We start from the raw sequence: 25054 nt of genomic DNA, 5'->3' as shown, positions 1-25054 counted from the left end.
TCTTTTTGGGATACCCCTTTGGCAAGAAGGGATGGAGAGTTTATGACTTAAAAAATAATGAATACTTTGTTTCTAGGGATGTGGTGTTTTCAGAAACTGAATTTCCTTATGCTATTGAAGAAAAACAAGTCGAACGCAAACCCGATGATGGTAATTTTGCTTATGACCAGGAGGAGACTGAAGAATATGGCGAAGAGGATAGTGAGAGAGGAAGGGGTAATGGTACTCGTGAGATCATGAGAGAGACAGATCAAGGCGACAGGAATGAAAATAATGAAGGGGAGCATGAAGTAAGGGGGGGTTCTATGGAAGAAATGAATGCAGGGAATGAGCAACTTGGACGAGGCCATAGAGTGAAGCATCCTTCCACCCGTCTCAAGGATTACGTCATACACACCACATGGTGTTTCGACCACAGTCTGAGCCCTTCTGCCAGTTCATCTCGCCAATTTCACTCCTCAGGTACTCCCTATCCTATAACACATTATGTGAATTGTGATAAATTCTCTTTGCAACACCGCTCTTTCTTAGCAGTTGTCACAGCTAATCATGAGCCCTAGAGCTATTCAGAGGTTGTCAAGGACTCTCGTTGGAGAGAGGCAATGAGAAAGGAAATTGAAGCCTTAGAAAACAACAGAACCTGGACAGTGGTGGACTTATCGCCAGGGAAAAAGGCTCTCGGAAGTAAATGGGTATACAAGATAAAGTACCACTCAAATGGCACAATAGAGCGGCACAAGGCACGTTTGGTGATATTCGGAAACAAACAGGTTGAAGGGATAGACTACAATGAAAGAAGTGTATATGAAGATCTACAAGAAGAAGTGTATATGAAGATGCCCCTGGATTTGCTTCAAGACTACCTGGGAAGGTGTGCAAGCTGCACAAGTCGATTTATGGTTTGAAGCATGCCCCTCGTTGTTGGTTTGCTAAACTAACGATAGCCTTAAAACAGTATGGCTTTATCCAGTCACAATCTGATTACTCCTTGTTTACACTTCAACGGAAGCAGGAACAATTGAACATCTTGGTGTATGTGGATGATCGTGTCATCTCTGGAAATAATGGCAATGCCATACGGAGATTCAAGAAGTATCTGAGCCAATGCTTTCACATGAAAGATTTGGGAGCTTTGAAGTATTTTTTAGGAGTGGAGGTCGCCAAAAGCCAGAAAGGTATTGTTCTTTGTTAGCGAAAGTATGCTTTTGATATCATATCAGAAACTGGATTGTTAGGATCTAAGCCAGCTGGACTTCCCCTGGAACAAAATCATAAACTAGCTCTGGCAGATGGTCCTCTGATGATGAAACCAGAGAGTTATAGGAGGCTTGTGGGTCATTAAATTACTTAACCATTACCCGTCCTGAATTGTCCTACTGTGTACATGTGCTTGCTCAATTTATGTAGAACCCCCGTGAAGAACACTGGGAGGCGGCTTTACGTGTGGTGCGATATTTGAAAGGTAACCCGGGATAGGGAATTTTCCTTTCGGCTGACAGTGATATTCGGTTGTATGCTTACTGTGATTCTGACTGGGCCGGGTGTCGACTGACACAACGCTCTCTCACTGGATACTTTGTATTATTGGGACAAGCACCTATCTCATGGAAGACAAAGAAGCAACTTACAGTATCCAGATCATCGGCTGAGGCGGAATACAGGTCTATGGCAACAGCTGCATGTGAATTGAAATGGTTAAAAGGGTTGTTGCATTCATTAGGAGTTGGTCATCCTGATCCTATGCGATTACACTGTGATAGTCAAGCAGCCTTGCATATCGCTGCGAATCCGGCCTTCCATGAGAGGATTAAACGCATTGAAGTAGACTGTCACTTTGTCCGCAATGAAATTCAGAATGGGAATATACGGCCTTCCTACGTCAGGACTTCGAGCATCTTCTTGCTGATATGTTTACGAAGGCCCTGGGCAGGCAACCATTCGAGCATCTTCTTGCCAAGTTGGGCATTTCCCATTTACATGCTCCAACTTGAGGGGGGGTATTGAGCCCGCGCCTTCTTAGCGTAGCTTTGTCCTTCTTGCTGTACGAGTCTTATCTGGTGTATGTATCTTAGTTGTTCTTTGTTTTGGTTTTCATTGTTCATGTAGGAGTTTGTATCCTAATCGCAAGAGGGAGCTAACTCTACCTCTATATATATCTTGTAATGTTCGGTTGAAATAACAAACAGAGAAAGAATATCTTTCCCTTCAAACTCGAGTTTCTCAGTTTCTCAGATGAAGTCTCAACATATAAATCATATTTCAATCCAATTCTTGAACTCTTTGGTAGACTCCAATTGTGGGATAGCCTAGTTGGTGTGCTGGATGAATTGTTACAGTCTATGATACGGTTCAAATCTTGCTATTATTGAGGGTGTTTGATTCTGTTTATGTTTATTGAGTAAAACGTTTTATATTTGTATGGCTATAAAACTGAAAAAATAATTAATGAAACGTTTATGACATAAACACCACATCAGCAAAGTATCAATAAATGTCTTCCAGTTCCAGGAAACTTTCTGAAGTCTTTGCTTACAGGACGCAATTAATGAAGTCTTTGCTGACAGGACGCTTATGTGGCACCATTTACTCATTAAACATAAACACAACCTAACACATACATTATCACCCTAAAAAATAAGTATTGATGTTATGTTGTACTATTAGTAACGCTGTAACGGCCCCTGTAGACTGCCAGTGATTAATACTTTAAAAAAATAAAATCTTTCAAATACATTTCCTAACCTCACAAAAAACTTGACAGCAAACGAAAAGGTGAAGAATCTCCTTGTGAGTTCATCTTAAAGTAAGTTTTGAGAGTTTTTCCATGGTACTCTAATCGAGTATACCCTGGTACCAAAAATGAATCGAGTATACCCACGAATACAAAGGAGTGACGAAGGAAAAGAAACTTGATTAAAGACGGTATCAGTAGAGTCTGTATCACTGGAGCCAGCATCCATTGCGATTTGCAACCATTTTTGCACCAAGAAATGCATTTGGTTGGAGTCATAGGCGGCCACTATGTTCAACCTCAGATTAAGGTTGGAAGTGGAGGGAGTGAACAAACAAGGAGAGATGTTTGAATCTTAATCTTAGATTCAATAATATATATATATATATATATATATATATATTAACAAGTTTTTTATCATAATTTAAATTAAATTGGATTGAAATCAGATATTCAATAAATTAAAAATATTTAAATTTGAATCTTAATCTTAGAAATCCCATAAATTCTTATCAAATTCAGATCATCCATATTTCTTATTGAATCATATCAGATATATCTTTATTGAATCCGATTTGATCTGTTTTCATCCCTATTATGTTTTACCACATCATATATGTCACGCACCATTTATAAGAAGGGCTACCTCTCACCATAGAATTTCATTCTACAATAAGTTTTAATAGAACTTTACACTGTTTTTTTTTTTCATTCTAGGATAGACCTGTTCATGGGCCGGGTGGCCCGGCTCCGGACGGGTTTGAACATGTTTATAGGCTTGCAGGCTTAAATTCAGGTCAAAAAGCTCGGCTTGCAATAAATTCGAACCGGGCTCGGGTTTTGTCAAAATAGCCCGGCACGAGCCCAGCTCGGCTCGACCTAAAATTAGACTTAAAAATGGTTATGTGATTATATTCATTTGAATAAATTTTTTGATTTAAGAATGTAAAACTGTGTTTTAAAATGTAAAAGAAAGGGAAAAAAACCATCTTATAGGACCATTGTTCATTTAAATAATAAAAAAAAAACCATCTGAATTTTTAATTCTAATTTGAATAGGGAAAATTGTAATTTTTTTTATTAAGTCGGGCTTCGGGCTTTTTATCAAGGCCGGGCTCGGGCCCAAGTTATAGGCCCATTGGTCGGGCCAGGCTCGAACTCGGGACTAGCATATTTCTATTAATAATGAGTAAAAGCCCGACCCGACCCGAACCCAGTCCAGCCCGGCCCATGAACAGGTCTATTCTAGGATGATGTATGTCCTTCATATTTTGAAAAAACACATCAGCACCCCACAGAGCGCATCCCACAGGTGTCTCACATTTACATCTCACTATGCATTAAGGCCACATCAATACCCATATTTATCACTGAAAAATATTCTTAATACACGGTTGGGATGTATCTAAAGCACGCTTGTGGGCACCGATGTGAATTCATAATTTGGAGGCATCGTTAAAGTAATAAAGATGGGACAAACGCATCACAAAAAATAAACAAAAAAAAGTGGCAACTTTCGGTCCCACAATGCTGAATGAGCGCCATCAATTGTTACTGTTTGTATTTTATAAGTGATAAATGATTTATCTTTGGTTAAAATATTTAAACATATCCTGGGTATTTTTTTATTAATCGACTTGAAAGGTGCTCTGAGTTTTTCAATTAGACTTAAATGATCTCATTGAACGCAATAGGGAGATGGGTAGCAGCCCAAGTTTAAATATTTGATTTGATGATGGCTGACTGGCTGAGGTGGAGAGTGAGGGGGAGAATGTAGGCGCTGTTTTAGTGTTTCAAATAATCTAGTTGGTGTATTGGATGAATTTAAGAAGTTAAGCTATATATTTTAAGGGTTCATTTGGTTCATAGTGGGAATTAGAATTAGAATCTTCTAGAATCAGAATTTAATTAGTTCTTTCCTATAGTTTGTTTGGTTCAGACAGGAATGGGAATGAGAATTAAAATCAGTAGGAATAGGATTTTATTTCCAAAGGAAGGGCAAGAAATGGCCATTCCCTCAAATGGAAGAATGTAATGAAATTCTGATTCTGCTCAACCAAACAGTTAGAATCAGAATAACCTATTCCAATTCTAATTCCGATTCAAGACCCCTATTCCTGAAAACCAAACGGACCCTAAGCCTATTTATAAAATTCAATCGGGCTGCAATTCAATTTATGAAAATATAGGGTATGTATGAGTAGTTTACTCTTCCATCTTTCATCGAAGAAATTAAAGGGAATTTTACATGCCCCAATGGACGGGGGATGAAAATTGAAAACAACAACACTATCACCAGAGCATATTAAAAAGAAGATAGAAATTGTCTTATTTTCCGAATTTATTTTCTCATACAAGCTACCCATGCCATAAGTACTGAGAATTCATCATATCGTCGACGATGCTCAATTGCTCATCCTAATACGGAAATAGCTAAACCTGGTTGAGGAAGGAAGCCAAACGTTTGATTCTTAACTCCGCTTTCTCACAGTTTGGATTGAATAGATGGAAGACGTGACCCTCTTCCTCTGTCTCCATTATCTCCACCACTCCATTCCATCCGCTCTTGACCAGTGAATCATGATACAGCCATCCCCTGTCTCTCAACCCATCTTTTCCTGCAACGAGTACCAGCACCCGCCTGCACCCCAAGCCCTCCAGACTAGGGGCTCCAGGAGCAACTGGATTTATGCGCGGATCATCGTTATCCTTCGCCGAAGGGCATGCATGAAGCCATGTCGTTTCTTCTGTTATATACTTCTCAGGATCTGTTGCCTCCTGATGAGGGCAGATTTGGCCCTCCAGTGAAGTTGCGACACGTGGCACCTCGTGACAACTAGGTAAGCCCCAAGGCAACAACTTACCAAGTTGGTCCCCCCCCGGGCACCGGTCTGGCTGGCCTGGCGCGACCTGCACGCGACCTGGCACGGCTTGCGCGCGACCTGCGCGCGGCCTGCGCGAACTGCACGCGACCTGGTGCGACCTGCGCGACCTGGTCGGATGAGCCTGCCACATGCGCCGACCTGGCAATCTGGCCCGGACGCAGGCGCCGACCTGGCGATCTGGCCCGGACACAGGCGCCGACCTGACAACAAGACCCGGACACAGGCGCCGACCTGGCAACCTGGCCGGACGCCGACCCGTCGACTGACACAGGCGCCGACCTGGCGATCTGGCCCGGACACAGGCGCCGACCTGACAACATGACCCGGACACAGGCGCCGACCTGATGACCTGACCCTGACACAGGCGCCGACCTGGCAACCTGGCCCGGACACCGACCCGCCGAGAGACACAGGCGCCGGCCTGGCAACCTGGCCCGGACACCGACCCGTCGACTGACGGGCGCCGACCTGACAACCTCGAGGAGTTCATCACCGTACCCCGGTTCTGACGAGATATGACGTCTTACCATTTGAAGGCTTTTTACCCACCTAACCCGCGAGGGCACCACTATATAAGGACTCCGACCCCCAAAGCCAACGGAGGAGAAAAAAGAGTATGGTAACCCCCGCTCTCTAACTCTCTCATTTCTCTCCAAGCCCTCTGTAATCAGAATGCTAACTTAGGCATCAGAGAGTCCCTGCCGGGAAAATACCCCCGGGTCCTCTGATTCAGTTCCCGCAGGTCCCTCAGCTCCCGCCGTCTACAAAGGAGAGAAAATCACCTCACGCAGGGGGTAGTCGGGTAGCGCTGCACCAGGGAGCTCCACCATCCTCTGAGTTGCAGACCGCCTAGGAGCAAGTCAAGTGACGAGTTCGCCATCAGGGAACACTACCAGGTAGTTCGCCACTAGGCAGTTCGCCACCAGGGAGCACTGCCGGGCAATTCGCCACCAGGCAGTTCGCCATCAGGCAGTTCGCCACCAGGCAGTTCGCCATCAGGCAGTTCGTCACCAGGCAGTTCGCCATCAAGCAGTTCACCACTAGGGAGCACTGCCGGGCAGTTCGCCATCAGGCAGTTCGTCACCAGGCAGTTCGCCACCAGGCAGTTCGCCATCAGGCAGTTTGCCACTGGGCAATTCGCCACTGGGCAGTTCGCCACCGGGCAGTTCGCCACCAGGCAGTTCGCCACCAGGCAGTTCTCCCCCGGGAAGTTCGCCACCAAGTAGCTCATCACCAAGGCACGTCACCACCAGGTCAAACACGAGGTACTTAGCCAAAAAATTTTACACATCCCAAAAAATGGTACGTGACCAAAAACGGTTACATCACCTCCGAACCAATTCGTTCCTTTCCCCATAAGTAAGAACCGATCAAAGCCATGCCAAGAAGTTTAATCCCACCATTATTCAGTTCCTCAGCCCCAGATCGCAGTGCTAAATTGTGGGCGATGTTCCCACCCGCACTATCCCCACCCAAGAACACTCGGTCAAAATCTACATAGTCTCTCAGCCAACTCTCAGATGCATCATCATCTACCCTCGACTCGGCGTGCGCAGCCACCCACTGGAGCACCGCCCATGAGTCATCATAGGCTATGGGAAGAGGGTACTCGGGGACTCTTCTATAATGCACTGATATGGCAACAATATTAGCTTCAGCTACCAACGAATTGATGAAGCTGTGGTATATGGGAGAGAAGGGGGTCTCGATGCAAAAGCCTCCACCGTGGAAGTACACGAGAAGTGGAAGTTTCCGAAGTGGGTTGATATTGGGGAGATAGAGGCGGGCAGAGACACCGGTTTCTGGTATGGCTACAATGTCTTTGGAGCAAACACCAGCCACTGGATGAAGCGATGGAGGAACAATATCAGTTCCCACAAACCTGTCTACGCTCCCATCCCTGTAAACTCGAATGAAGACGGGAAAACTATTATGCTTGGAGCGGGGAGGGAACTCATACGCTATTTCACGATTGCTCGATTCCATTATTGCACACAAAGACGCTCACAAACACGTACAGAAGAAGAAGAAGAATCACCAAAGCCGGTAATTTGTGTTGTAGCCTCACCAGTCGCCTCCACCTGGTTTATAGGAAGTTAGGATTGAGAACGAGTCAATTTCAAGGTAAACATTCGTCCCTTTGCTTCCTTCGTGAAATGATTTAACAAGGGAAGTGTGGGCCCAGTGGCGTGCTGAAATCGAAGGCCGTGATTCAGGGTCTTAACCCAAAGCAGAAGAAGTATGCTAAAATCCTCTTTGGATTCAGAATTTTCTGTTGACCACCAAACATGAAAACGAGTTCCCTTTCCCTTTCATGGTATGTTTGGTTGTCGCGACCGGAACGAGAAAATAGGAATATTCGCATAAAATTCTTATTTTCTCTCGTTTGTTTTAGTCGAAACAATAGGATGGGATAAAAACTTAAAGTAGAGACACGGTGTAACCCCGGTGAGAAACGAAAACAATGAGAAGTCGGTAAGAAAAAAATGTCGAAGGCAACATCTCCATTCACCTCCAACCACTGTCGAAGGCGACGTCTCCATTCACATGTCCCTACGATCAAATCTCCAACCACTGTTTTATTCACCTCTAACGAATCTAAGACCTCCGTTCACCATCTCCATCTTTGTTTCACATTTTTTGGTCATTTTGTATTTTTTTCTCTGAAAACTCATTATCGGTTATCTTCCAAGTCGAGGTTCAGATTCTATCGATAGGGTGTTTAATCTCTGGTGAGGACATTGAATCTCCTTCGTTTTCTTTCATTGAACCTTTTCTTTTTGTATTTTTTTTCTCAAAAACCTCATTGTTTTTCTTCCTAGCTAAGCTTCAGAACCCCAAGCGCCAAAGAGTCCAATCACTGTTCTTCATCTCCAACGAAGACTTATCCATGCTACATTTCTCTCTGGTAAACTATTTTCTGTATTTTTTTTTCTCTAAAACTTCATTGCTTTTCTTCCCATTCGTGGTTTCTTAGCCTTTCGATAACCAAATATTGGTAGATTTCATCGTTGCAGGTCTAACAAGTTTGTAATTTTTTTTATAATATATTGGTTAGATTTCTTGGCCATCACCATCGTTGCAGATTTGCTATCATTGAACCTCTGCTTAAGTAGAACGATTTATTATTGCAGAAAACTTCTGTCATCATCATGTATCATGGTTGAAGGGGGAACTTGGAGACAATCATGGATGTTCATGTTCCACTGTTGTTAATGGTTGAATAGGAATGAAATCAAGCATCTTACAAAAATTTCTCAACAATCAAACATTGGAAATTGAAAAATAAATTTTGTAGAATAATTAGTTTCAGCAACCAAACATAGAATGCCAAAATGAGAAAATAAATTTTTTTTTCTTATCCCATCCCACTATTTCTCGCAACCAAACAGATAGCGTAGAACACATTCTGTGACCATTCGGTCCATTACGAGTATCCATCTTTAAATAGAATTTTGCCAAACAAGTTCTCACATCAACTTTTAGTTTACGTCTATTTTTTATAAAAGTAAATTACATGATCGGTGATATTCCCAACATAAAGCTATAAAGATTATTATAAGTATGGAGATATTCCCAACATAAAGCTGTAAAGGTTGTTAGTCAAAGCCGGACTCGACCATAGAATGAGAATTCGTGGCACATGGCTAAAACGGAATATCATGGCCTTCGATGCTTTAGAGTGGCCCCATCAAGACGTCACGACTCACGATGGGGCCCATGGTACTACATCAAAGGTCCAGTGCAGTGAACTTTGAACCGAAAACTAAAAGCTAAAACCGCGTCGTATCAAAAGTGAACTTGGATGACACCTAACCAATATAATATAGTATTTGAGATTTTTTTTCTCATGCTGACGTAATCACATGACCCTTAAGCGTATTTTATTGGGTGGGAGAATGACTGATCAGTGTAATTATATAATTAATAATTCAATAGTTTTCATTTTCTATTAAAGAAAGAAACATAATCACGTGTTGACGCTCAGGATGTTTGGTCATCCAGAAGGCTCTACTGAAGGGAAAAGTACGAATACACACGATGCAGAATTTTGAATTCCAGCCACCCCCTACAATTAACCCTCTTTCCCCTATAAACGACATACTGCTCGTGAATTTAGTATCAATTCACGGTCAGGATGCATTTCCTCTGTACTTCGTAGCTAGTAAACTCTGAGTCCACTGATCGGTACTTCTCTAAAAGTCCTTCCAAAATCCAATCAAACTAAAGTCTTTTCCTTCTTTTCAATTCTGAAAAATAAATAAAAAAAAAAGAAATCAAGTAAGAATGAACTAGGTATATAACCAAATGATAATATTCGTAATTTCGTATTAATTTGTAGGAATATTCAAAGAAACAAAATCATTTTTTATTTTTGTTATGAATTTTTCAAATAGATTCTGGGGGTTTTAACTATTCAGTCCACCCCTAGAGCTCCACCTTAGGGGTGGAATGAATTGTGGCCATGGATTGATGCTAAATTTATGGGTAAGATGCAGTTTATAGGGGGGCGATTAATAGACTAGGAAGTGCCTGCAATTTCAGATTTTTGAGGGGGACTACAGTCTATTTATTCCTAGATTTTGATTCTATTATGATATTAAAAGACATGATTGCAGATAGAATCAACCTGTATCATAAAAAAAATGACTTTTCATGTGATATTCATCATATTCACAAGATGCATTGATTGGTCAAAGCTCTTTTGAAACCATATTTTTCTAGTATCATAGGCTTTTTATTTTTCAAATGGGTTTATGTATTTCTTAGGATTTTCAACATTTTATATTGTCATTGTCTTGTGTATTTGGATGGGACCGTTTTGGTTCTGTTCGCGATAAGATATGGTGTTCTGCTGTATGGACACTCCCCATCCGTAAAATAGCATGAATATAGATAAACCACACCCCAATTTATCTTCACAGTATTTTCTCGTGGATGGTCCAACTATGGTGTGAACAGTTTGTGGAAAGGTTTTATTATAACGCACCTGTGTTACGTTAGTCCAATTACTCTCATTTTATTTAATCTTTTAATATTTTTTAATATTTTATCAATAAAATAATAATTTTTAATGTTAATTCGAGCACAAGTCCTATGGTTCTCCTTTTCCACTCTTTTTTTTTATTATTTAAATATTAATTTTAATATTTTCATCAATAAAATATGATTTTTTAATATTTAAAATAATATTTTTTTAATTATTTAAAAAATGCAATTCTTGCCTACATATTAATTTATTGATGTCTTTTTTCAATTTATTTACCATATAAAATGCAAAGGTTAGATATTTATGATCGCCTATGTAGATTTTAGATTTCCCCTAGAACGTATATGAGATACATGGAATCCACACCACACTTACAAAACACCACCGTGAATGTGAATTAATCCGGTCCACCCTCCACACAGTCTATTCACAGTTCAAAACAATTATGGACTGTGGTGTGGTGTGGATTGATCCCTACCACAGGATGTGGTGTGGACTAATCCACACCCATCAATTTCTCATCCACACTACAAAACACCCCCTTAATTGAGTCATGCCATCCTTTCATCAATCCATGGGTTTGTAAACGTGGACATGTTTGGTACCATGGCCATTTCTTCAAAAAATGGTGCCACCTTCATGGGCTTGTGAATTCTTTCCTCAAGAAACAGTGCCACATTAGTGTTGATGGAGGGTGATTTGGCCCGACCTCACAGCACAAGTACACATGGGCGTGACCCTACTCAAACAGTGACTCAGCATGACAGCGCAACGAATGCAACCACAACTCGGAGGGAAGGTCCCACCGAGTTCAACTCGACAACTGGACGGATAAAATACTCGCCAGGAGCCACCTTACCTACACCTCATCCCCGAGGTTAAGGCACTTCGGGGCGCCCCAAGTCCGGGGTACCCTGACCTCTCTTGAGGCCCGAGCCCCTCCCAATGGACCTCGGGCCACTCCCAAACAGGAACGCACCAACCCATCTCTGGACACCCCGAGGTATAGACACCTCGGGTCAGCCAGCTCGGCATAGCTTGCCACAGGCAGCACGCCGCTTACGGGATAACCCGACACAGGGTAGTTCGCGGAAGGATAGTCTGTCACAACACAGGAAGACCTTTTGCCGACCACCGTACCCGACAAATCTGGGAACAGTGGCCATATCCCTCGTCAGACAACGTCATGTTTGCTACCCCCAGAGGGTGCCTTACACTTGACAGGCACGTACACTGCGGCGACGGCCCCGCTCGTGCCACCTCAGCCCTGCCAGTAACAGCTGCGGCAGGCTGACAGTGGCGGTTATACCCGCCCTATCAGAGGCTTGTGGGCCTGATACAACGGATTTCTGTTATAAGGAGCTAGTATCAAGGAACGAAGGTATCATCTTGAAATCTCTTGCGCTACCTCACTCTTAGTTTTTATCTTCTCTTTGCTTCTTACTCAAAATACTGACTTAATCGTCGAAGCGTTCCCGCCGGGCGAACCCCCCGAGGATTCTTCTTCTTCCTCATCTCAGGTACTTCTTGGGAAGCCATGCGAGTGCCAACTAGGAGTGACCGGATTGCGCACCATCATTTGGCGCCGTCTGTGGAAAACGCTTCAAAAGGCCTTTCTCTAAACCTTCACAGTTCTTTCTTCCTTTAAAAAAAAAAAAAAACTCAACACTCATGGCTTCCTCAAGCAACGTCGGACGAAGCATGGAGATGGATAACTCCGGGGAACAACCCCAGGCTCCCATGGTCTGCATAGGGCAGTTCACCATTCCTCTCTCGGTGGACGAAGTCCCCAGCCTGAACGTGCCACGAGCAACGATGCCTATGGGTGCTCCCCTTCCATCCTTTGTAGAAATGACCTTTTCTGAACCGACTGTTGTTCCTCTGGCGACCAGCCAGAGCCAGCTCGACGACCTGATGCAGTGCATGTGGGCCATGCAAGCCCAAGTGCAGCAGCTCCAGCAACACCAGCTCTACTAGCAGCAAGTGCTGCACCACGTCTCCCAGTACCATTACCAGCAGTAGTTCCCTCAGCTGCCTCAACCTCAGCTTCAGCAGCCGCAACTCCCGCCTCGGCACCCAGCCTCCCAGCAAGCTAGGTCTCGCCGCCAGGACGAGTGCCCCTCTGGCCAAGGAGAGGCCCCCCAAAACCCTCCTAAAAACCAGGCCTCCTCCCGCAGCAGACAAGAGAAGTCGGCTACCCCGGTCTCGCCGCGGGCGGACAGGTCGGGAGGACCCCAGCTCGCCAGGTCTACATCACCTCGGCAGTCGAAGTTTGAAACCCCGCTCCTTGAGAACCGGTTTGAGATCCTGGCAGCAGACTCCAAGCAGGATCCCTCCATCCGCAACCGTCACCAGCGGACCGGGCTACTTCCCGCACAAACCATTCTGAACAGTGCAGAGGTGAGCAGCACGAACGCCGAGCCCACCAAGAAGCAGAGACGCCGCCGCCGAGCTCGCCGATCTGTCACCCGCGATTTGCTCGAGCTCGGGGGCAAAGAAGAGGTAAGCTCGGTCGAAGTCAAAGCTCCCCTCCTCTCAGTTCCATCCCCCTATCTTCCGAACTCCTGGTAGTCCCAATGCCTAAAGACTTCAAGCTCCCCCCTCTTGACAAGTATGACAGGTCATTTGACCCAAATGATCACGTAGATGCCTTCCAGTCGTAGATGCACCTGGCGAGAGCCAGCGAGTCGTGCATGTGTGTGGCCTTCTCCACCACTTTCAGAGGAGTAGCCCATACATGGTACCGGAACTTGGCACCTGGGTCGATAAGAAGTTGGGCGCAATTCGCGCAAACCTTCACGTCCCACTTCGTCACTAGCAAGCGGTGCCCGCGAACTAAAAAAAGCCTTCTCAACATAGTGCAAAGAGAGGGAGAGTCTATCCGGGGCTATATCAAGCAGTTCAACGATGCGTGCATGCAGATACCGCGCCTGGACCCCGCCGTGTGCCTTACAGCAGCCAAGAAAGGTGTGACGCATAAAGAGTTCAAATGGCACATGGTCGTCAACCAACCGGCGACCATAACCGAGTTTCTTAAGCTTGCGGAAAAGGGAAGGAGAGCCTTCTGGCCAAGGGGACAATCAAAAGAAAAAAGAAGCAGCTCGGGGAGCAAAGTCGGGTCAGTCGTTCCGAGCTCCTCTGGTGGACTAAACTAATTACACCCCACTGAACGCGAAGCGGGCCGAAATTCTGATGGTGATCAAGGACGCCCCGTATGTGAAGTGGCCACCCCGTTTGAGGGGAAATACCAGTGAGAGAAATAAGAATCTGTACTGCAGTTTTCACAGAGATCACGGTCATAGTACCGAAAATTGTGAAAACCTCCGCGACGAGATTGAGGAGCTCATCCGTCGCAGATATCTAAGGAACTTTGTACAAAATAATAATAATAGTAATAAAACATGTCAACAAGGGGAGCATGGTAAGGATGCTCCCGAGTCCAGCAGCAGGCCGACCGAACAGTCGCAGAGGTAGCCTCCGGAAGAGAGGTCGGTTTGGGACACCATCCACATGATAGTGGGAGGTTCGATCGTCGCGGGTTGAACTTCAACAGCAGCTCGGACATCAGTTCGTGAAGCCGCCCGTGAAGAACAGAATCCTCCGAAGCGGCCGAGGACAGAAGGGCCAATTTTCTTCATGGAAGATGATGCGCGAAGGGTCCACTACCCCCCACGATGACGCACTCGTGATAAAGCTGAGGATCAACGACTTCGAGGTCAGGCGCGTACTCGTTGACTCGGCCGGCATCCTCTTCAAAGTTGCGTTCGACCAGCTTCAGTTGCATAGAAGTGACTTGAAGCCTGTGGACACTCCTTTGGTGGGCTTCAGCGGAGAAGAAGTCCGGCCCCTTGGGAAAATAACAGTACCTGTGGAAGTCGGCACATGGCCTTGCGTAGTCAGACTCAGCCACGACTTTCTGGTGGTCGCGACCCCCTTCCCATACAATGCCATAATAGGCCGGCCGATCACCCATGTCCTACGGGCGGTGGTCTCCACCTATCATTTGGCTATGAAGTTTCCAACAGACTTTGGTGTGGGGGTAGCGCGGGGCAACCAGCTCGAGTCCCGCAAGTGCTATGTCGCCGCCCTGAAGGGAAAGACCAAGGTAGCCGACGAACTTGAGCTGGAGCGGCCTACGGAGCAAGGCGAAGAACAAGTCGCGCCCACGAAAGAAACAGTCACAATCCCGACCTCAACAACAGACCCAACTCGGACGCTTCAAATCGGTGCTTCCGTCCAGGAACCACTACGATCCGAACTGGTAAGTTTCTTACTTCAAAATTAGATATTTTTGCATGGTCCGTGGTAGAGATGCCCGGTATAGACCCCGACCTTATAACTCACAAGTTCAACACTGATCCTGTAGTTAGGCCCGTTAGACAGAAGAAACGCAACCTAGCCCCGGAGCAGTCGATGAGGAGGTCGAGAAGCTCCTCGCAGTTGACTTCATAAGAGAACTCCATTACCCGAGCTGGGTAGCCAACCCCGTTCTGGTAAAGAAGGCTAGCGGCAAGTGGCGCATGTGGGTTGACTACACCGACCTAAACCGAGTCTACCCAAAAGACTACTTCTCACTCCCTAGAATTGATCGTTTGGTGGATGCGACCTCAGGGCACGAGTTGTTGAGTTTCTTAGACGCCTATTCGGGCTATAACCAAATAAAGATGGACCCGGCGGACGAAGAAAAGACTGCCTTCGTCACAGAGTTCGATCTATACTGTTACAAGGTTATGCCCTTCGGGTTGAAGAACGCAGGGGCAACCTTTCAAAGACTTGTAAATAAGTTGTTTGCGCCATTAATTGGCAGAAAAGTAGAATGTTATGTAGACGACATGGTCGTCAAAACTCAATTTTCGCATAAACTAATACAAGACTTGCATTCTGTTTTTGCAATTTTGCGTAAGTTTATTATGAGATTGAACCCAAACAAGTGTGTATTCAGTGTGACCTCGGGCAAGTTCCTATGATACATCGTTAACCGGCGCAGCATTGAGGCCAACCCGGATAAGGTTAAAGCCATCTTAGATATGAGACCACCCCGAAAGATGAAGGAGGTTTAGAGGATGAATGGCCGCATAGCTGCCCTGAGCCGCTTCATGTCCAAATCAGCGGACCGTTGTCTGCCGTTCTTTAAGGCAATCAAAAGCAAAGGGTTTGAATGGACCCAAGACTGTCAACTCGCATTTGACGAGCTCAAGAAATACCTCGCTAGTGTGTCGATCTTAACCCGGCCCGAGGAGGGCGATGTTTTAGAATGGTACCTCTCGGCAAGCGACGAAGTGGTCAGTTCGGTACTAATACAAGAAGTAGATCGGGTTCAACTACCCATCTATTATGTTAGTAAAGTATTGCAGGGAGCAGAAACGAGATACCTAAAGATTGAAAAGCTAGCATATGCACTGGTAATTGCAGCTCGGAAGCTCCGCCCGTACTTCCAGGCTCACACTGTTATCATTCTCACCGACAAGCCCCTGAGGCAAGTCTTACTTAAGCCTGAGGTCTCTAGTCGGTTGACGAAGTGGGCCGTTGAGCTCAGCGAGTACGACCTCCAGTATAAGCCACGAACTGCCATTAAGGCCCAAGCCTTAGCAGATTTCATAGTCGAATGCACATTCAGCTCCGAAGTCCCCAGGCCGGTTGAGCACGAAGCTCCCAACTCGGGTGAGCTCGAAGCTCTAAGGCCGGTCGAGTCTGAAACCCGTGAGGTAGCAGCCAGTGTGGCATCTCTCCTAGTTTGGCCAAGCACGAGCTGGGATGAGGAGCCATGGATCCTTCACGTAGATGGCTCCTCGAACTAATAGGACAGCAGAGCCGGAATAGTTATACATGGCCCAAGTGGCACGAAACTGGAGTACGCGCTAAGCTTCGAGTTCGCGGCATCTAACAATGAAGCGAAGTACGAGGCGTTGATAGCTGGACTAGCTCTAGCCAGGGAAGTGAAAGCAAAGCACATTGTTATCTGCAGCGACTCCCAGCTCGTGGTCAGCCAGGTCACCGGTGAGTATAAAGCTCGCGAGCCAACCATGATAGCCTACTTAACCAAAGTCAGAGAGGCACTGCTCAACTTCCAATCACACTTTTTCAGGCAAATCCCAAGGTCGGAGAACGCTGAGGCCGACGCCCTGTCCAGATTAGCTAGCGCCCGCGACATCACCATGAGAACCGTGTACATAGACTTGTCTCGGCCTAGCATTCTCAGGGGGGCAGAGGAGGTCGCTCCCATCGTTCAAGCATAGCCAAGCTGGATTGACCCGCTCACGAGCTTCTTGCTACACGGGACCCTCCCTACAGATCGCAATGCAGCCAGAAGGGTGCAGCGCCAGGTAGCCAAATACGTCATGATAGGCGAACGGCTATACCAGAGATCCTACACGCTCCTTTACCTGCGTTGCTTGCGACCTACCGAAGTCGAGCTCGTACTCTGCGACACTCATGAGGGGTTGTGCGGCAGGCACTTGGGGGGCAGGGCCCTCACCTAGAAAGCACTTCGACATGGGTATTATTGGCCAACAATGAAGGCAGATACTATTGAGCTTGTTAGAAAATGTGACAAATGCCAGAGACATGCCAATATTCACCACCAACCCGCTGTCGACCTCAAGTATCTCACCAGCTCGTGGCCCTTTGCACAGTGGGGCTTCGATCTACTCGGGCCGTTCCCGCCAGCAACGGGCGGGAGGAAGTTCTTAGTAGTAACAGTGGACTATTTCACCAAGTGGGTGGAAGCTAAACCCCTTGTAACGATCATAGCCCGGAATGTCCAAAACTTCTTTTGGAAGAACATCGTGTGCCGCTTCGGATTACCTCGGGTATTGATTTCTGATAACGGCAAGCAATTCGAGGACATCAAATTCCAAGACTGGTGCCAAGACATAGGAATCCGATAGAAATTTACTTCAGTCGCACATCCTCAAGCAAACGGTCAGGTAGAAGTCACAAATAGAGCCATCCTCCGCGGACTAAAGGCACGACTGGACCGAGCTAAAGGATTGTGGGCAGATGAACTACCCAGTGTTCTATGGGCCTACCAGACCACGGGAGAAACACCCTTCAATCTCACCTACGGCACCGAAGCAGTGATCCCTGCAGAGATCGAAGTACCTACGCTGCGACTAGAAGCATGCAATGATCAGACAAACGAAGATGAGCTACGTACCAACCTCAATCTACTCAACAAAGTAAGAGACCTCGCGTACATCAGGACCGCAGCCTACCAGCAGAGAGTAGCTCGGTACTATAATTCCAAGGACAAGAAGCGGAACCTCCGCGTGGGCGACCTAGTCCTTCGTAAAGTTATGGTACCGGAGCCCGACACTGGCAAGCTCGGGTCCAACTGGGAAGGTCCTTACCGAATAAAACGAGTGCTCGGGGAAGGAATGTACGAGCTTGAGACCCTCGAAAGGAAACAAGTACCTCAGGCATGGAATATTGTCAACTTAAGACAATACTATCTGTAAGAATTGGGTAGGCCACGAGCCACTCCCAAAGCCTAAGGGCCAGAATACCGAGCTAACATGACCTCGACACAACAGGACCCAATCGCCTCTATGGCATGGGCAGACTCCGAGAGTGGGCCACGAGCCACTCCTCCAGCCTAAGGGCTGAAACACCGAGCTAATAAGGAAACCTCGGTAGCGTACAAGACTTAGTCGCTCCATCAGCATGAACTAAGTACTTGCAGCGCCCAAGGTGCAGGCGGCTCGGGCACGAACCTTGTAGTGAATAGCCCGCCCCGGAATGCAACGAGTTCAACTTGTTATGGACAATTGATGACAACCTACCCCGGGTGCAAACAGGTCGGGCATATACCCTACTATGTCACCCACCTCGGTGTACACAAGGCTACCCCTACTAAGTAATGGAGTACAGTTCGGGAACACAACGGTTGAGGAACTCCCGCTTCGCATAATTAGCCTAATAGCCTAACGGTTCAGAACAAAGCGACCACATCGACAAACAAACGAAAAACTTGCTCAGATACTCAACAAAGTAATGTTTTTTATTTACGTAAATGTCGTTACAAAAGTCTGTTGCAAGAAAAATAGAGAGAAGACTAAGCACGTAAGTACAGTGCCCGAGCTATTTGGGAGGCTCACTGTCTTTGCCAGAGACCTCGTTGGGGGCAGTAACTGGGTCAGCATCCTTTGCTTCATCTTCAACGCCCTCATCCTCAGAATCTGGATCATCCTTTGACTGACGCACGATGTCGTCAGTGATCCACGAAGTAGTGATGGCGCTCGTATCTAGGTCGGGGTGGAGGTGCCTGATTAGCCACCGACTGAGCTTGAAGCCCTTGCGGTAGGCCTCGATCATCACATCGTCAAACCTTGAAGAGATGACATAGTCGACGACGGCCTGTGCTTTGGCCTCCTTGAGAGCATCCTCGAAGATGGCGACCTTCTCTTTAATATCTTCTTGGAGGTCCTCCACCTCGCACTCCAGCTTCCCTTTGGCCTCCTTGAGACCCTGCATCTCGAGCTTCAGGGCGTCTCGCTCAGCCTTGAGGCTGTCCACCTCGAGCCCCAAGGCCTCTTGGCCGACCTTGAGCCCATTCACCTCGGCCCACAACCTGTCCTTGTCTCGGGCCAGCTCACCCTTCTCCGCCATCAGCACCTCGATGAAGCTCTTCTAAGCCAATGCGTCACTCTCTAGGCGGTGGACCTGACCGCGAACTGCCCTCAGTTCGGTATGGGTTGCGCGGGATGACTTCTCAACCTCCAGAGCCCGCCTCAGATGCTGATAGTATGGGTGGCAGCTCGAGCACCGAGCTGACCAGGAGTGAGATCAGCCCACGCGGTGACCTCCCCCGGGTATGCAGCCAGCTTGCTCTTCTCCAGACTGCACTGGGGATTCAAGACGGTTTGGCTCCCCTGACCCTCCGAGCTGGACGCCGTCATCTCTACATCCTGAGTGGACTCCTCAGAAGTCTCAGCGGCAGCATCAGTAGGATGAGCCCTAGTAGCAGCCTCTGTAGCACGAGCCTCGGCAACGCTCTCAGCAGCAGGTTCGATGGGCCTAGCAGAGGGCTCCGCTACCACCTCGGGCCCCTGAGGCACCGCGTCTCCTTCCAGGTCGATGACAGGTGGAGTGCCTGGGAGCTCGGGCTCCGGAGCCGAAGCCTACGGAGGTTGAGTCACGGTTGAGGCTTGGGAAGACTCAATGCATGCCTTCTTGGCTACGCGCTTCTTCGTCTTCATCTGGCGGAAGAGTCTTTGGTTGTCAATCTTCTCTGCCTCCATGGGGCCTGCAGTGAATTTCGACATTAGCAATCCCGAAATAAACATACATACAAAAAGCCGAAGTAAAGCAAAACCTACCCGAACTCAAGCCGGCTTGGACGAGCTTCTCTTCGGATGTGAAGTCTTTATAATTTAACCCGAGCTGAGCTAGCATCTAGAGTGCCTTCTTGGTCTTCCCGTCTAAGATGACACCGGGGTCTTGAACAGCCACCCTCTAGTCAGTAGGGAAGGGCCACCCCATGCTGCTCCGAACTACAAAGTAGTCCCGCTTCCAGGCCAGGACTTTACTCGGGAGTCTGAGCATGAGCTTGAAACCAGGGTGGGGAGACAGGTAGTAAGACTGCCTGTGCCCGGGGAGAGTGCCCGAAGCACTCTTCTTTATGGCCAAAATGGTGCTAAGAATGTCCAGGTCGATAGGGAAAGATCGGTCAAAGCAAAGAGAAATGGTCCCAACTATATTTCATATGGAATTCGGGTGAAGTTGGTCCAAAGTAATGTTGAAGTGCACCAGCACCTCAGTAATCAAACGGTGGAGAGGGAGTCGAAGTCCAGCTACCAACTGCTCCCTGAAGACCACGATCTCATCAGGACCGTGCTCCCACGAGAAGTTGCCGGTAGGGAGACTGTATGAGTACTCCCTAGGAAGATGGAACCTCTGTATGCGGTCCCGGAGCCTCTCCAAGGTCATGGTGGAAGGGTCGAACTGGTCCGACACCTGACCTTGGTTGGAGGTAGACGCCAAATTACCCGAAGCCACCCGTGCGTCGGGTGGCGGAGCAGCCGAAGAGCCACCCAGGGCCGAGGTACCCACCCCGGGCTCATCGGCTACGCTACCTACGCTAGACGACATGACAGACAGAAACAAACTGAAAGGGGAAAGGAAGCTCGGGAGAACTCACCAAAGGAACGCGACCGGACTGGGAGAACGGGACGAACTGGAAGACCCGAGCTAAGAGACCTCTAGCACGAGCTCAAACACCAACGACGAAAGCCTTGTGGCGAAGAAATGGCCAAGGGTCCCCCCTATTTATAGCCACAGCTGCAGGCTCCTCAAGGTGAAAACAGTTTAGCGTGTTTCTGACGTCCGCAAAGTCCAAATCGCGTGAGGTCCGCGCGTAAACTAGACGCGACTTGGGTCTCTTTTGATCGAACCGGGCACTAGGCTGGTCTAGCTGGACGGAGCGCGCAAATGGAGTGGCATAAGTACCAACGCCAAATCCACCCGGCGCGTCATGACCTCCCTGCGCTGGGTCATCGCCGCCAGCGCAGGGAGTGGGGGGCAATTGATAGAGGGTGATTTGGCCCGACCTCGTAGCACGGGTACACGTGGGTGTGACCCTACTCAAACAGTGACTCAGCATGACAGCGCAACGAATGCAACCATAACTCAGAGGGAAGGTCCCATCGAGTTCAGCTCGGCAACTGGACAGATAAAATACACGCTGGGAGCCACCTTACCTGCACCTCATCCCCGGGGTTAAGGCACTTTGGGGCGCCCCGAGTTCGGGGTACCTTGACCTCTCTTGAGGCCCGAGCCCCTCCCAATGGACCTCGGGCCACTCCTAGACAAGAACGCACCAACCCATCTCTGGACACCCCGAGGTATAGACACCTCAGGTCAGCCAGCTCGGCATAGCTTTCCACAGGCAGCACGCCGCTTACGGGATAACCCGGCACAGGGTAGTTCGCAGAAGGGGAGTCCGTCACATCGCAAGAAGACCTTTTGCCGACCACCGTACCCGACAAATCTGGGAACAGCGGCCATATCCCTCGTCAGACAGCGTCGTGTCTGCCACCTCCAGAGGGTGCCTTACACCTGACAGGCACGTACACTGCGGCGACGGCCCCGCACGTGCCACCTCAGCCCTGCCAGTAACGACTGCGGCAGGCTGACAGTGGCGGTTATACCCGCCCTGTCAAAGGCCTGTGGGCCTGATACAACGGATTTCTGTTATAAGGAGTTAATATCAAGGAACAGATGTATCATCTTGAAATCTCTTGCATTACCTCACTCTTAGTTTTTATCTTCTCTTTGCTTCTTACTCAGAATACTGACTTAATCGTCGGAGCGTTCCCGCCGGGAAAACCCCCTGAGGATTCTTCTTCCTCTTCTCAGGTACTTCTTGGGAAGCCACGCAAGTGCCAACTAGGAGTGACCGGATTGCGCACCATCAAGTGTCATCATCAAATCATTTAGACTTTAACAGTTGAAATCTCATTTAATGAAGCCCGTTTTTTATAAGAATGAGAGATAAACACCCAATGCCTAAAAAACAAACAATAAGAAAGGATAATGCAAAAAAAAATGCAAAGTAAAAACAATTTTACACATGAAAAATAAGAAAAACCAACAAAAACCTCAAATGAGTTATCAGTGTACAGACTCAAAAAGTGCAATTTCAAAAATGAGAAAGAAGGGGGAAGGAAAGAAGAACAGGGAAACTTAAATACAGTTTTAAAAGAAAAGGTAACAATAAGAACAACAACAATAGCAGTCATGATAACGATGATTATGACAAGAAGAATTGAGAGAATCCTAAATGGGTAACCACAATGAAATGAATGATAAGAAAAGGCAGCAAAGAGACTGCTGGTAAGAAAGAATAAAAGGAGTTCCAAATGAAATGGGCCAAATCTGTGATCTCTGTAATCAAGTGATAGAGGCATCCCATCATCTATTTTTCCAATGTGATTTTGCAAAAGCAGTTTGGTTCCAAACTCGTCTGGGACTGAATTCTGAAGTCTGAACAAATAAATACTCATCTTCAATTAATAGTGGAGAATGGGGAAAAAACTAAGTTATTGAATCACAAAAGAGGAATAAAGTGCATGGTGGGGGAAGGTTCCTCGTCATATTTACACTAATTTGGGATGCAAGAAATGGCAAACTGCACACAAACAAAGAACAAGATCCATGCTGGGTAGTGGGAAGTATCAAATAGTATATACCATAGAAAACAAACAGGTATCGGAGGAGGAAGAAAATGACAATTATTGAGCTGACAATAACATTCGGAATAGTTTTCAAATTTATATTGATGGTTCATATGATCCAGTTTCTGGGAAGGCAGGCATTTGTTTTATGATACTAACAGCAAAAAGAAAAAAAAAAAAAAAAAGATTTTCTTGTAGCAGCAAGCCAACCATATACAGCAAACCGAAGTCAAGAATCAGAACACTGGGCAACCATCAAAGGACTGCAAACAGCTTGAGAGTACGCAATCAAGCAGCTGAGGTTAAAGATGGATGCACGGGTAGTAGCAGAACACCCGAAGAAAGAATGCAAACAAGGCAGATAGATTAAAATCCCATTACTTAGTATAATTTATAAACATTTTGGTAGTTTTGAATATGTAAACATTTAATATATAAGTAGAACCAACAATGACATAGCTCACAACTTGGCTTGGATGGCATGTAAATGGTCAATAAGCACGACATTCTGGATAAAACAGGAGATGTACAACTTCACAGAAGATTATTAAAAGGTTCTTTCTTTCTTAGATGCAACAAAGTAAAGAAAAAGAAGAAGGAAGCATTAAATATTCCACTGATTTCAAATGGGTATGTAGGATTTTTAACAACTGTCTACCAATCAATACCGAAATTAGACTTGTAAATTTATAAAAAACAAAACAATGGCATGAAAATATAAACCTGGAGAATAAGGGAAGCTTATGTCGAGAAAGACGAGCAGAAGTGGGCCTTGTTGAAGCGAATCCCCCAAGCTTAGTCGCCCCTGAAGCGATATGTGAAGATGACGATGACCTGCAACCATTTAGAATGGTAGCTGCAGATGCAGAGGAGCTTAGAAGAGTTCGTCTAGCACAGCTACTAGCCATTTTTTTTCTATCTTCCTTTTCTTTGTTTCTCCCTCACTGCCCTGCAGCCTACAAGTTACAGAAGCTCCAACCTTGTGGTGTAACCCTAAATTCGAGTTTGGAGGGCGAGAGGCAAGAACCGTGTTGTTGCTGCTGCTTGTCAATGGGCTGGCCGGGTTGTATGTGAATTGTGAACTATGGACAGGCCGGTTCAACGGTTCTAAATTGGCCATACAAATCCAAGCCCAGATCCAGCCCATAATACGTGAAATAATCTTAACTATTTGCAGCCTAATTTATATCTGGGATCAAACCCAGTCTGATAGAGGTGGAAAAGTTTTTATGATCAGATCGAGTTTCATAGGCTTAACTACCACTTAATTACTTAGAGCTGGCTTATTTAATGCAAAGCTGCATTGAATTAGAATGGTTCCAGGTCGTTTTTTAAAACATCAATCCATAGTGATTACATATTGAGGTATATATGACACGTGATAAAAATACACAAAACATTTTATACATGTTTCTCATGGATTTATCTGTAATAACTTATTCATATAAAACATTTAAAATCAGGGTTCAATTATGATATTGGAAAAACATCTTGTGATTAGTCAACTGATATTATAAAAGTGGTAGTGGTTATTTATCAAATTGAAGGTTTGATTGGTCAAAGCCCTTCAGTTATCAAGTCTTTTTGCTTCAGCAACATGTATTTTTCCATAAAATTATCATTTTATAGGGGATACGTAAGATGTTTGAAAAATTAAAAAGAAAGAAAATTAATAGGTTTATTGTCAAATACCAAACTATAGGTTATCAAATATAATTGGATCTTATCGGCTTAGACCTGAAAGCCCAATCCGGATTGGATCTTATCGGGGCTTGGTTTATTCTGGATCTATGTTTTCTTATTCGGATAATCTAACGGTCAACCCGTTAAATGGTTTTTGGCTGTTATTTATTTTAATTAAGTTGGAACATATAAAATCATTCCCAATACGCCCCTATGGGGGTTGTATTGACACATATTGGCCCGTATCATCCGATGAGTATCATGCCAATGGCATCCCAATACGCCCCTATGGGGGTTGTATTAGGTCAGACCATGGTTCAGAAGGTAACTAGGACTTAAACCAATCCCTTTGAACCAATTTTGAAAAAAATAAATAAAACATAAAAAAAGCACCGATAGAAATCGATACACCCTTTGAACCTTGTTTATGATTGGATATCAACAAGCACCGATAGGAGTGCAACGTAAAAATGTGCTTAAATTTACTTTTCTATTTGCCACTTAGCCATGCTGAATTTCAAGGGTATAGTGAGAAAATCTTGTTTGTAAAAGTTCGTATAGTACACGGAGTGCAGCAAGAGATTTCAATGTT

The 25054-nt window shown here is 46.0% G+C and overlaps 1 protein-coding gene across 1 annotated transcript; it reads right to left on the bottom strand.

Annotated features, from left to right (window-relative positions):
• Nucleotides 1–4891: 4891 nt before the first annotated feature.
• Nucleotides 4892–7745, bottom strand: LOC104593216 (putative carboxylesterase 2). Its single transcript, XM_019197039.2, has 2 exons — nucleotides 6946–7745; nucleotides 4892–5506 (listed from the first exon to the last, which is right to left on the bottom strand). The coding sequence occupies exons 1-2, from the start codon at nucleotides 7600–7602 to the stop codon at nucleotides 5165–5167; spliced, it is 999 nt and encodes a 332-aa protein (XP_019052584.1). The 5' UTR covers nucleotides 7603–7745; the 3' UTR covers nucleotides 4892–5164.
• Between the last annotated feature and the right edge of the window lie 17309 nt (nucleotides 7746–25054).

Source organism: Nelumbo nucifera, chromosome 3 (assembly GCF_055504915.1).
Source record: "Nelumbo nucifera cultivar China Antique chromosome 3, China Antique-T2T, whole genome shotgun sequence".
Lineage (NCBI taxonomy): Eukaryota > Viridiplantae > Streptophyta > Magnoliopsida > Proteales > Nelumbonaceae > Nelumbo > Nelumbo nucifera.
The sequence above is the reverse complement of the archived record's forward strand: the minus strand, read 5'-3'. Positions and strand labels throughout refer to the sequence as shown.